Genomic DNA, 12,767 nt, shown 5'->3' on the forward strand with positions numbered 1-12,767 from the left:
GTACTGCGGGCATGGGAGTCAACTAAAATTACGCTTGGGAACAACGTTTCATGTTTGGTGATGAATACGGGGAATTGCTGACAAGGGCACAGCTGCAAACAAACGTTACCGCTGATGGGTCTTGGGTTTACTGGAAATGTAGAAATTTGTGTAAACGTTTTGAGCCAGCAAAGGATAGCGGAGACAGAGGACAGTGAAATACAGAAATTAGATGTCCTATACGTCTTTCCTTGACTTGAAGATTTTATTAAAACGTTGGACAAGATCCATACGAAATGATGATAGGAAGGGCAGGTCAGTGGATTAGAATTGTTTTCTGATGTAAGCTCCAAGTGTGGCTAGTTGTTAGTTTACTCTATTGACGGCTTTATGATGGCTTCATATTGTCGCAAAGAAATTTTAAAGTAGAGTGAAATACATTACGAGATATTTGGCCTCAGCTAGTACTGTATAATTACGCCACACAATGTGGAGCACAATGGACAAAAGAATATGTAGCACATGCGAATATAAACTTAAAATAACAAGCCCCATTGAAAGATGATACTAAAGAAAACATCCTTACTCAGTTTCAAGGAGCTTGAGTCAGACCAGCCGAAGAGATTGCGGATGAAGTCCATGATGGCGTCGACATCGATACCGGCGTCCCTCAGCATCTGGATCAACTCCTGCACAGCGTCCAGCTCCAAAACGCGCAACACCAGTTGCTGGAAACGTCATATTTCTGGTTAGAGGTAAAGTATGGAGGTAACATAAAAGAAAAATGTTGGACACTCGTTGCCGTTCAACAGCCATGAAAGGATTACTACTTACGTGGAACTCGTCCGAGCTGAGCCTGTTGATGAGTTCAGCAAAGTCGGCGCTGGTCTCCAGCTTATCGTTGTAGAGAGCCTTCAGCTCGTCGACTGGGAGGATGGCGAGGATCTCATCAAGCATGGACTTGAGGCTCCTGCTGCTCCTCCTCATTCTGCTGGCGGGTTTCGTAATCTGAGGAATGCCCAGGAAGTCGTGGATGGTGTTGAGGAAGCCGTAGGGGTCAAGGCCTGAGGACTCGAGGAAGTTGAGCAGCTGCGGAAAAAAATGGAGCAGTGAGAACCTGAGTGATGTATCATCTCATAGGGGTATGAAGTGTCTAATGGAGCGTTGCTTACATCGTACAGCTCGGGCTGCTGGTCGACGTAGACGACGATGCTCTCGAACTCGTCAGACATGAGGTACTGGAGGGCGGCCTGCACCTCAGCATCGTTGGCGACATAGTTGAGGACGATGTTGACGATTTCGTCGACGGGGATGAGGGCCAGGAAGTCGTTCAGGTCATCTTGGAGGTTGCGGCTGGATTTTTTTGCTGGGAAACGCTGGATCATCCTTGCACCATGGAATGGCTCTGAAAATGGTATTTCGCTTATCAGTGCACCTTCTCTGCACTTTTGGGAAAGTTGTGTTAAAAATTACGTTACAATTGAGAAACTGTTGTGGGTCATTCCGTAACTTATCACTATTAGTGTGAAATTAGTTATTTATTAGGAAGACGTAAAATTATTGTTTACGAGTTGTAGAGTGCCACTTATTTTTATAATTTTCGCGGAAAACTCGCAAATAATGTCCATAATATAAACATTATATTGAGTTGTATGACTTTTGCGAAAGATGGAGTTCTGCCTTTACCGTTATCTTTTGCATAGCGTCTGAGGTACTGGACTCGCATTAGATAGAAGAACTGATGCTTCTCATGCCTGGTCACCTACAATTAGTTTTTCCGTCAGTTACATAAGTTGTTTAATGCGATTCCTTTGTTCAAATATTTGAAAACGACGCTGACATCATTGTCCTTGATGAGATTTCACTGTAGACTTAAGAGTTTTGTCGGTGTTACGTTACACGCTAAATTTGTAGCACTTCATCTTCTTATTGAACCTCTTGATGAATGCACTGGGTACATTGTGTATAGAAATGTGATTCACGTCAGTGAGGAAAAGTAAACTCAAGGTTATAACTGTGACTCAGACGTATCTCTTCACAACAGGTTACTGTTTTTTATTTATGTATTTGCGCACCTTTTATATTCCCCACGATCGAATCTTGCTTCTTTGAGACATTCTTACGTTCTTCAAACTTGATTGAAATAAATTAAATCATTAGGTTAATTTTTGTTGCTGTAGAATAATGGCAATAGGAATTGGTGCTGTGATAGTGTGATGTTAGTTCTTTCTGGTCTGGAGAGGTGATGGCTATGGGGAGTTGTGCTTATTACAGTACTTGTGGATAGAGTAAATTCTTAGAACTGGGGGCAGTATTAAAGGAAAAATGTCTGATTTACACATTGGAAAGAAATGATTCGAGTAAATGCTGGTGGATAGGACAGCAGCCAAGCAGAAAGCATATGGCCCGGAACAGTCGTCGTCGGTGAAAATACTTGGGAACCTTATGGGTTGTATGAAGGCTAGATCATGTGGGTGATTTCACGCTGGGGGAAGGGGAGACAGATAAGGTTACGCTAGGTAAGGATGTGGAATGTTTGGTGGGAAGTTTTGATAGGGGCACAGCTCAAGGCAAACATTGTCGAGGATGGGGGATACAATATGTTGTTGCACTTCCAGTTTATTGGAACTGTAGAAATGGTTATGCTGTTTTGTTTCAGAATGTATGTAAATCTTAGTAGCCGGTAAAGCATATGAGAGAGACAAGGTAGTGATACACATCTCATCTTGTTCCATGATTCTGAGATTTTAGTAAAACGTCAGAAAAGAGGAGGTCTATACAAATTGTGCATAACAAGGACAGTTGGAGGACGTATATTATGAATGGTTCATGGATTGGTGATGTAACCTCCTAGTCTAACCAGTTAGCAGTTTTCTCAGTAGTGCGCTTTCTTTGCTGTGGTTAGCAGCTTGTCGTTACTAGATTTTGGTAATGAAATTCCAGGGTATTCTAGCTTGTTGGAAGAATTATGAACTGAATAGTAGAGATCTCAGGAACACTATTTCTAGGTGGTTTTCCCTATAACTGTTTTGGGAAAATGTTACCTCTTTCGAGAGTTCATATTGTTATTGTAGGACTCCACGAACGTTGCCGCACTACATTACAGAAACGATACGCCAAAACATGTTACTTCAGCTGAACTTAGAATATATTTGGGAACTGGTCTTAAGGACACTCGCGTCTGCCCAGGGCCCAGCTACCAGAAAAAATTGCCATTCGTTGGTAGAAAATGTTTCCCGCCTTAGCAATCGAGCTTTACCACTTAACATATAAATCAGAAGACAGAAAAAGGGTCGAAAACCGTGATTCTGTGTGGATTATTAGCGAACATATTCTTGTACATAGCTTCCTATGATGATTGGTTCATATTCTCGCAAAGAACTCTTGAAGTAGACAAGCTGAATTTCCAGAAAATTTCATGACTCCGCATTCCCTCTGGAGGAGTACCAGAAACCAGACGACATGTTTGGTCACAGTTAGAACCGCAGAATTACGCCACGCAATGTGCAACACAATGGACAAAAGAATATGTGGCACATGCGAATATAAACTTAAAATAACAAGCCCCATTGAAGGATGATACTAAAGAAAACATTCTTACTCAGTTTCAAGGAGCCGGAGTCAGACCAGCCGAAGAGATTGCGGATGAAGTCCATGATGGCGTCCACATCGATACCGGCGTCCCTGAGCATCTGGATCAATTCCTGGACAGCATCCAGCTCCAAAACGCGCAACACCAGTTGCTGGAAACATCACCTTTCTGGTTAGAGGTCAAGTATGGAGGTAACATAAAAGAAAAATGTTGGACACTCGTAGCCATTCAACAGCCATGAAAGGATTACTACTTACGTGGAACTCGTCCGAGCTGAGCCTGTTGATGAGTTCAGCAAAGTCGGCGCTGGTCTCCAGCTTATCGTTGTAGAGAGCCTTCAGCTCGTCGACTGGGAGGATGGCGAGGATCTCATCGAGCATGGACTTGAGGCTCCTGCTGCTCCTCCTCATTCGGCTGGCGGGTTTCGTAATCTGAGGAATGCCCAGGAAGTCGTGGATCGTGTTGAGGAAGCCGTAGGGGTCAAGGCCTGAGGACTCGAGGAAGTTGAGCAGCTGCAGAAAAAATGGAGCAGTGAGAACCTGAGTGATGTAACATCTCATAGATGTATGAAGTGTCTAATGGAGCGTTGCTTACATCGTAGAGCTCGGGCTGCTGGTCGACGTAGACGACGATGCTCTCGAACTCGTCAGACATGAGGTACTGGAGGGCGGCCTGCACCTCAGCGTCGTTGGCGACGTAGGTGAGGACGATGTTGACGATTTCGTCGACGGGGATGAGGGCCAGGAAGTCATTCAGGTCATCTTGGAGGTTGCGGCTGGATTTTTTTGGTGGGAAACGCTGGATCATCTTCACATCTCCTAATTTCTCTGAAAATGAGATATCGCATATCAGCGGATCTTTTTTTGCTCTTTTGCAAAATTCTGTTGAGAGTCTCATTACAGCTGCACAAATTGTTGTGGTTCAATTCATAACTATTCAATGATAGTGTAAAATGTTTGACAGTTTAGTCAATGCTGAGTAAGTCAACAATGAGTCTTTGGTTTTTCCTAGAATTTGTGTAATATCGTATACATACTATTTCATTTTTAGTGGATGCAAATGAATTGTTTCCAGATCATAGGGTTTCAAGCAGTTTTATGATTTTTCTGCGAAACTCACAAATAATGTTCCATAATATAATCATTGTATTCCATAGTTTGCCTTTTGGGGAAGATGGAGTTCTCTCGTTAGCGTTATGATTCACTTAGTGGCCGAGGTACTGAACCCGCATTAGGTAGGAGAGCCACTCTTTCTCGTACCCATCCATCCACATTGAGTTATTCTGTCAGTTACATAAATTGTTTAATGCGATTTCTGGGGTCATTTACTTGAAACATACAGTGACACACTACACCTTGGTGAGTATTTATTGGGCATGTAATAAATTCGTCGATGGGACCTAAGACCTTAATCTTCTACCACGTCTCCTTCATTATCATATTGATGTTCTTGTTGGTAACAGCACTGGGTGCAAGTACGAGCACAGAACTGTGATTCGAGTCAGTACAGAAGCACTGATGCCAAGATTATAAATGTTTTTAACATGTTCTTATTTTGTATTTTTTAGTTTAGTGTCATTTATATTCCCTATTTTTGAGGGCTCTGGTCCCAAACATTCAGACGCTCTGTAGACTAACATTAAAACGCTCTGTAGACTTCACTGAAGTTGTTTTAAGTACCAGAACGATTTTTATTACAGTAAAATAATGTCAATGACGCGAATGGTGTGATATTTATGATATTAGTTATTTGTGATGGACCTGATCGCTGTGAGGACTTGGGGTTATTACAGTGCTGATGAGCTGGGTAAAATTTGGAGAATTGAGACAATATTGTAGGAGAAATGTTTGATTTGTGTAATGAAAAGAAATGATTCGAGTAAGCGCGATGCACTTGTGAGGAGGATAGGACAGAAGCCAGGGAGGAAAGGTATTGATTTTGGCAGTAATTTCCGGTGGAAACCCTTGAGTGCGTTATGGGTGGTATGAAGGGCAGATTATTAAGGTGGTTCCGTGCTGCAGGCAGGGGGGTCATCTAAAATTACAGTTGGAAAAACATTTAATGTTTGGTCATGAAGGTGGAAAATGTTGACAGTGATACATCTGCAAGCAAACGTTACCGAAGATGGGTCTTGGGTTTACTGGAAATGTAGAAATTCGTGTAAGCTTTACGAACCAGGAAAGGATAACAGAGGGAGAGCAGAGTGAAAAACGGATACGAGGTGTCCTATATGTATTTCCATGATTTGGTGATTTTAGTATAACGTTGGAGAAGGTCCATACAAAATGAGGATAATAAGGATGGGTCAGATGACGATAGGTAGGTCTGGTTGACTCTTTTGTGATGTAAGCTCCAAGTGCGACCAGTTGTTAATTTACTCTAGTGACGGCTTTCTGTTGTATGTTTGATGATGGCTTCATATCGTTGCAAAGAAAGTTTGAAGTGGAATAGATATATCGGTAAGCTGAAGTAATAAAAAATTTCTAGGCTCACCGTTTCCTTTAGAGGAATACCTGAACACATTACGAGATGTTTGGCCTCAACTAGTACTGTAAAATTACGGCCCACAATGTGGAGCACAATGGACAAAAGAATAAGTGGCACATGCGAATATAAAATTAAAATAACAAGCCCCATTGAAAGATGATACTAAAGAAAACATTCTTACTCAGTTTCAAGGAGCCGGAGTCAGACCAGCCGAAGAGATTGCGGATGAAATCCATGATGGCGTCCACATCGATACCGGCGTCCCTCAGCATCTGGATCAACTCCTGCACAGCGTCCAGCTCCAAAACGCGCAACACCAGTTGCTGGAAACGTCATATTTCTGGTTAGAGGTCAAGTATGGAGGTAACATGAAAGAAAAATGTTGGACACTCGTTGCCGTTCAACAGCCATGAAAGGATTACTACTTACGTGGAACTCGTCCGAGCTGAGCCTGTTGATGAGTTCAGCAAAGTCGGCGCTGGTCTCCAGCTTATCGTTGTAGAGAGCCTTCAGCTCGTCGACTGGGAGGATGGCGAGGATCTCATCAAGCATGGACTTGAGGCTCCTGCTGCTCCTCCTCATTCTGCTGGCGGGTTTCGTAATCTGAGGAATGCCCAGGAAGTCGTGGATCGTGTTGAGGAAGCCGTAGGGGTCAAGGCCAGAGGACTCGAGGAAGTTGAGCAGCTGTGGAAAAAAATGGAGCAGTGAGAACCTGCGTGATGTATCATCTCATAGGGGTATGAAGTGTCTAATGGAGCGTTGCTTACATCGTACAGCTCGGGCTGCTGGTCGACGTAGACGACGATGCTCTCGAACTCGTCAGACATGAGGTACTGGAGGGCGGCCTGCACCTCAGCATCGTTGGCGACGTAGTTGAGGACGATGTTGACGATTTCGTCGACGGGGATGAGGGCCAGGAAGTCGTTCAGGTCATCTTGGAGGTTGCGGCTGGATCGTGGGGCCGGGAATCGCTGGACTGTCTCATGCTTGGGCGCTGTGTAATTTTAATGTAGGTGTTAGCGAACTTCTGCTTTCTGAATTGACGTGTTACGTAAGTAATTCTAAGTTGTAGTCTTTATCTTCGCTTGTTTTGGGTAAACTCTGAAATTTTGTTTTCGTTTTATGTAAGATAGTAACCAAAATCCTTAAATATGTAATGAGATTAGTAGGTCTTATCTCAGTGTTGATTATTCGTTCAAAAAAGTACCTCCTCGTTTTAATTAGTGACTGTTACTTTGCAAGAAAAACCAGCAATATAGCGCAACGGTTACTGATGGCTAGTTAGGTTCGGGTTTGGTTGCTTGGGAGGAGAAGGCCAAACAGCGAGGTCATCAGTCTCGTTAGAGTATTGAAGGAAGGGGAAGGAAATCGGCCGTGCCATCTCAAAGGAACCATCTCAGCATTTGTCTGGAGCGATTTAGGGAAACCACGGAAAACCTAAATCAGGATGGCCGGATGCGGGTTTGAACCGTTAAAAGCTCTCTGCTTCAATAGCCCAGTGATCAGCCTCTGGCTGATATGTGTAGGACCCAGGTTCGATCCCCGGTACTGCTGGAGATTCTTCCTTATTGGAAGGACTTGAACAGGGTTTCCTAGCTTCGTTATACCAATTAAGGAGCTGTTTGAGTGATAAGGAGTGTTCCCAAAATCAGAAGGCGAAAAGGTCAGGAGAGTCGCGTGCTGGCCCCAAGCCCCTCCTTATCGGATTCACTGACGCCACTGGCAGTGGATGACACTGCGGTCGGTCGGTCTGTCGGTTCGAACTGCCCTATTACTGTCAGAAAACGTAGCTTTCCTTTGCTTTGCTTTAAAATTATGTATCCAGAATATAGTATTTTATCGACGCCATAGGTGTACTTTTTTTAAGTCGCTAATGCCTGTAGGAGGACATATTACTTTTTACCCAGGTACATTTAATGGCGGTTACGCGATTCATTTGATAAAATCTGTCGAAATAATGTCTACTCAGGCAGTCTCAAAAATTCTTCTGCTGGGTGTAAACCATTCTTGCTTAAATCAGTGGACTGATAACTATTTGCTTCACTGAAGCGCAATAAATTATGTGGTGTTTCTCTGCGAATAGCTTACATTTTTATGAGGTACACCAGCATCTGGTAACTACACGGAACGAAATTGGTCGTGTGGAAGACTTCTGTGCACGTCATTATGGAAGCATAGCTCATATAGCTGAAAATCTATTATATGTGTGTGGTCCAGTTATTTCAGACATGTCCGAAGGAATAGACACCATTCTGATATTGGAGCCACCGTTAATCAACTCACAAAGGCATTAAAGACATGGGCATATATCAACTGGTAGGCTGAAAATTTTTCCCACCCTCGGATTATAGCCCGAGTCTCCAACTTACTAGCCAGATACGCTGACCACTAAACCATCTGTACAGAGGGGTCGCCGCAGGTGCACCGGCTACCCTAGCAAGACCCCGTCAGATCCAAATTCTCAACTGATACCTCACGCTACTGGTGCAGCGCCCCTGCTTATGAGCCTCATTACGCGCAGCATCTTGCCGATTCGAGTAAGAGATAGAGTTTGGCGTGCAACTGCACTGAAGGAATAGTTGAGAATCTGGGTCTGGTGGGAGGCACACTAAGGTAGTCGGTGCAGTTGCGCTGACTACTGTGTCCGGATGGCGCGGTGGTCAGCGCATGTGCCTAATGAGCAGGAAACACAAATTTCCAGTTTGTCCCGTTGATATAAATCAATGCCCACTGGCATCTGACGTCTTTAATACCTTTCCGTCTTGAAAACATGATGTACAGCACATGTATGGAACGATTACGTGGTCACTTGAGCTTAAATAGTTGTTCTTAGAACCAAACATTTACCAAACATTGACATTATTCTGGCCTTTAAAAGTATGATTTGATGACACTTACCCTTGGGCACCGCTGCGCCGCAGGCGAAGCCAATGACAACAGCGAACAGCAGGAAGAAGCGCATCTGCACAAGAAGGCGATGTCTTAGGGTGGAGGCAGTGCTAGCTAGTCTAGTATACTTCAGAGCGGAGAGGACTTACCTTGCCAGCTGTGGACCACAATGTGATGCGGCTGGCTTCGACGTGTGCGTATTTACGCATTTCTTTATCAGCTCTTCACTGCGTTTATCGATCGCGGTTTTTTCCGCTCGCGACCAGGATGACCTTCATCCTCGGCAAACGCAAGTCATCTCTGCGTCTGTGCATTACCTGAAAAATTCACTTCAGTTGTCCAGAAGAGAGCAGACCGTGCGTATCGCATCGTATATCAGCAGTGATTATCGCGTGATGTTACCAACTTGTAGGAATGCAACTGGTTTCGCTTCTAGCTTTCGATATGATTTCTACGTATTAACTCATCCATGACGATTGAAGAAACTACGATGAAGGGATTTTCATGTGTAGTTTTCGTCGTGTCTGAGTCTGTCGCCTACCGTTCAACGTCAGAAAAGTATCTAACAAACTTGCTCAGCTTTGTAATTCGAGTTGTTAATAAGGAGCGAACGCATTTCGTTCACTCCATTGTCTAAGGTAACTTGTTTGCAGAGTGCTTCATGCCCTCTGTTTCACCTCAGTTGTGGCAGAATCAGTAATGTGCTCTGAGCACGTAAGTTGTGTGTTCTTGTACAGTGCTACCATGTAAACGTCACTAACTGTATTACCTCCAGAAGTTCTTGGCAGAAATGTGCTAGTGTTTCTTGGAGTACTGAGGGCAGAAAAACTGTTTTGACTATGATTCTAAAATAATTTGATATAAATTCTGTACTATGCGTGGCCTGCAGAGGTGAAAACCGCTGTTACTTTTGTAGGACCGATTTCGAGGAGTCTCATCAGTTGCGAACGACACGTTTCTTTCTTTTCTTTCACAATGTGCCTTTTTTTCCAAGATCCGCTCTTGGTTGGTACTCTTCACTCCTCCATATGTTATTGTTTTGATACTGTGCCGGGATGCCCTCCATGTCACAGTGCGATAATAACATAGTTCCTTGCAAGCTGTTTGTCTGCGAGTGGGACAAATTTACTTCTGTGCGTTTTGTCTGTTGTAACTGATTCTGTATCGGTTTTCCGAAGCGAAAATCCACAAATACGGTAGATTTGCCTGGAGAGGTTTGGAAAACCCCCTGTAATTAGCACTCACGTTCATCGATGGAATGCAGATGGACCTACTTTTCGTTAATCTAAGGCACAGGCTGATTTACGATCTGGTTCAGCTTTCTGTGTCGTAGAGTAACGCTTAACGATTTACTAACGTATTCTACGATGTGTTAACATCTGCGGCAGTTAATTATCAGATTTATCCTAAGGATAAGTCGGACAGGTTCCTTTGTTCAACGGTTGAAAGCGGTATCAATAACTTCGGGATCTGCTCCTTTCGTAAAGGGAAAGAACTTGTTTACGTTGGAAATATCTGTAGAAAAGACGGCGACAGATGCATAATTACGCAAGCGAAGTTCCAGCAAAGGCTTAAACTGATTCGCGTGTAAATTCTAAGTGACAGCAAAGGGAAAGTCAGAGATTATATCTTGTCAACTGTCTCACCGCTTCGTGGGCTGTCTGAGATGAAGCCAGTACAACAGGATTGCCGAATCAGCTGACATGGCATGAGGACTACAGAACTTAACATTATATAAAATATTGTTTTTCGATGAGCACTTTGTATTACTTTTCAGGGCCATAAAACTGTTTTTAGCGAAAAACAGTATTTAGTAACCAATTCCTTGGATGTGTCTTGATCTGTAATTGTGTGATCAAAGTACTCAGCTGAAATTCTATGTGCTGATGGCACAACAGTATCTGTGACAGACCTGAAATTAAGTTCGAATTTTTAAAAAATAACAAGTGAAAATGGGAGCCTATAGTTCACGAAAAACAGATCGCTCCTTAATCGTAATGAAACATAGTGTTCACAGTGTTCAAAACAGAACTTTCGTAAAAGATGTGTCCTTAGAATTGTGTACATAAGTTTCAAGAGATGCTTTTTTTTCTGTTTTCGAGTATTTTCCAGTTGAGGTTTCTCAGTCTCCCATTTGTCAGACATAATTCAGAGCATTAGCGCTGCTTTTCTTTTGTCTACCTGATACGTCCCCTGTTAGTCCAACTTGATATGGATACCACACACCTGAGCAATGTCTTAGTACGGATAATACAATAGTACTGTAAGAATCTCTTCCGTACACCAACAGCTGTTTTCCAATCTCTGACAGAACCCTGGGTTTGCTGCACCTTATACCAAACGAATGTGCTCATTACAATCCATACAGTCACAAATTATCACTCTCAGTCATTTGCGTGATATGAATAACTCCAGTTTTGATTCATTGATCGCATACTCGAAGACTGCTACATGTCATAAGCACACAATATGGCATTTCTGCAGACTAAGAGCCTTTAGCCTTTTACATTAGAGTTGATATTTTGCTGAACTCTGGCTGATTATCACCTTAGTTTTTATCAGATAATACTTCCTGATACGCAACTGCATCGTCTGCGAAATGTTTGAAATTTCAGCAAATACTATCCGCTAAATTATTACTATGCAACAGGATGAATGATGGTGCTATCACGTTTCCCTGAATGCCGTACAGGGGAGACATTTTACTCGGAAGTCGCTTGCCGGGTGTTCGTGGGTAAATACGATACTGCGGTGCCTGTGTTATTCCGAATTGTGATGCAAGGAAACTTGCATTGCATTCCAGGATAACACAGGCACTGCAATATCGTATCGTAGCTCGCCTGTATGTCCTGCTGAATATATTTTCTTAATTTTTTCTTAGTTAGGCCTCAGTCTGGCAATAAACCGAAAGTTCTTCGACAGTTAACAAACAATGAACCTATAAACAACCTATTCATACAGATACCTCTTTTCACTGTTCGGACGTTATATGTGAATAGCGTTCTGGATTTCACATGTCCAGTGTTTCCGGAATAGTTTCATTGTTCTGTACGCAAGGTCTCTTTGTGTCACACAGTGTTTGTTTCTGAACTTAGAAGATGTTTTAGAATCCTACTGCAGATACTGCTGAGCGATCCCTCCGTGGATCCGTTCTACTGGCATTGTTCGTAGATGGACTTGAACTGTACCCTTTCTCAGGCGCTGGAAGTAGTTCTCTGCCCAAAGGATCTCTGGTTATCACTCTTGAGGATGAAACTAATTTACTTGCAAAATGCGTATAGAAAACCACAAGGACTTCGTCGTGATCTGAGTCGTTCTTGAGTTTTAGCAAGTTCAGCTAATTTAACATGGAGATCATTGATTATTGTATCATTTATCATTGAGCTGTGGTACGACACCTGAACTGTAGCAACATCATTTGATTTTCATTTCTAAAGGAATATTTTAAGAATAAATTAGACATATCGGCTTTCGGTTTGGTGCTGTCTGCTTCGGTTCTTGTCTCATCAACAAGTCCATGGACTTTAAGTTTTAACGTCTGACTGAAGTTTCGCGAGAATCTTCCAAAACTAATTAGTTTCGCCGGTGCCCCACTGGTAGTCAAGTTCGTATCAGTTTAATACCTATCTACCGACTTTTTTCAGTTTGGTCCGTACACGTTCTGCGGCAAGTGCTGTTTCATAACAAACCTGCCGTCATTGGTTGTACACGGCTACGGATCTCTGACGTCTCTAACGATTCTGAGAGGTGCCTTTCTTAGACTGCTTCACTAACTACTTACTTCAATTTTTACCACAGACCCATTGCACACCCCTTGCCT

The 12,767-nt window shown here is 43.0% G+C and overlaps 1 protein-coding gene across 1 annotated transcript in view; it reads right to left on the minus strand.

Moving 5' to 3' along the window:
• Positions 1 to 9,159, minus strand: part of LOC124613830 — a 218,963-nt gene extending 209,804 nt beyond the window's left edge. Inside the window, exons 1-11 of the mRNA XM_047142553.1 lie at positions 9,097 to 9,159; positions 8,957 to 9,020; positions 6,826 to 7,052; positions 6,488 to 6,742; positions 6,240 to 6,381; positions 4,166 to 4,398; positions 3,829 to 4,083; positions 3,581 to 3,722; positions 1,152 to 1,384; positions 814 to 1,068; positions 566 to 707 (exon numbers count right to left, since the gene is read on the minus strand). Of these exons, the coding sequence (XP_046998509.1) occupies positions 566 to 707; positions 814 to 1,068; positions 1,152 to 1,384; positions 3,581 to 3,722; positions 3,829 to 4,083; positions 4,166 to 4,398; positions 6,240 to 6,381; positions 6,488 to 6,742; positions 6,826 to 7,052; positions 8,957 to 9,020; positions 9,097 to 9,156 (2,008 nt within the window). The 5' untranslated portion in view covers positions 9,157 to 9,159. The remainder of the gene's footprint in view (positions 1 to 565; positions 708 to 813; positions 1,069 to 1,151; positions 1,385 to 3,580; positions 3,723 to 3,828; positions 4,084 to 4,165; positions 4,399 to 6,239; positions 6,382 to 6,487; positions 6,743 to 6,825; positions 7,053 to 8,956; positions 9,021 to 9,096) is intronic.
• Positions 9,160 to 12,767: the final 3,608 nt, after the last annotated feature.

Source organism: Schistocerca americana, chromosome 4 (assembly GCF_021461395.2).
Source record: "Schistocerca americana isolate TAMUIC-IGC-003095 chromosome 4, iqSchAmer2.1, whole genome shotgun sequence".
Lineage (NCBI taxonomy): Eukaryota > Metazoa > Arthropoda > Insecta > Orthoptera > Acrididae > Schistocerca > Schistocerca americana.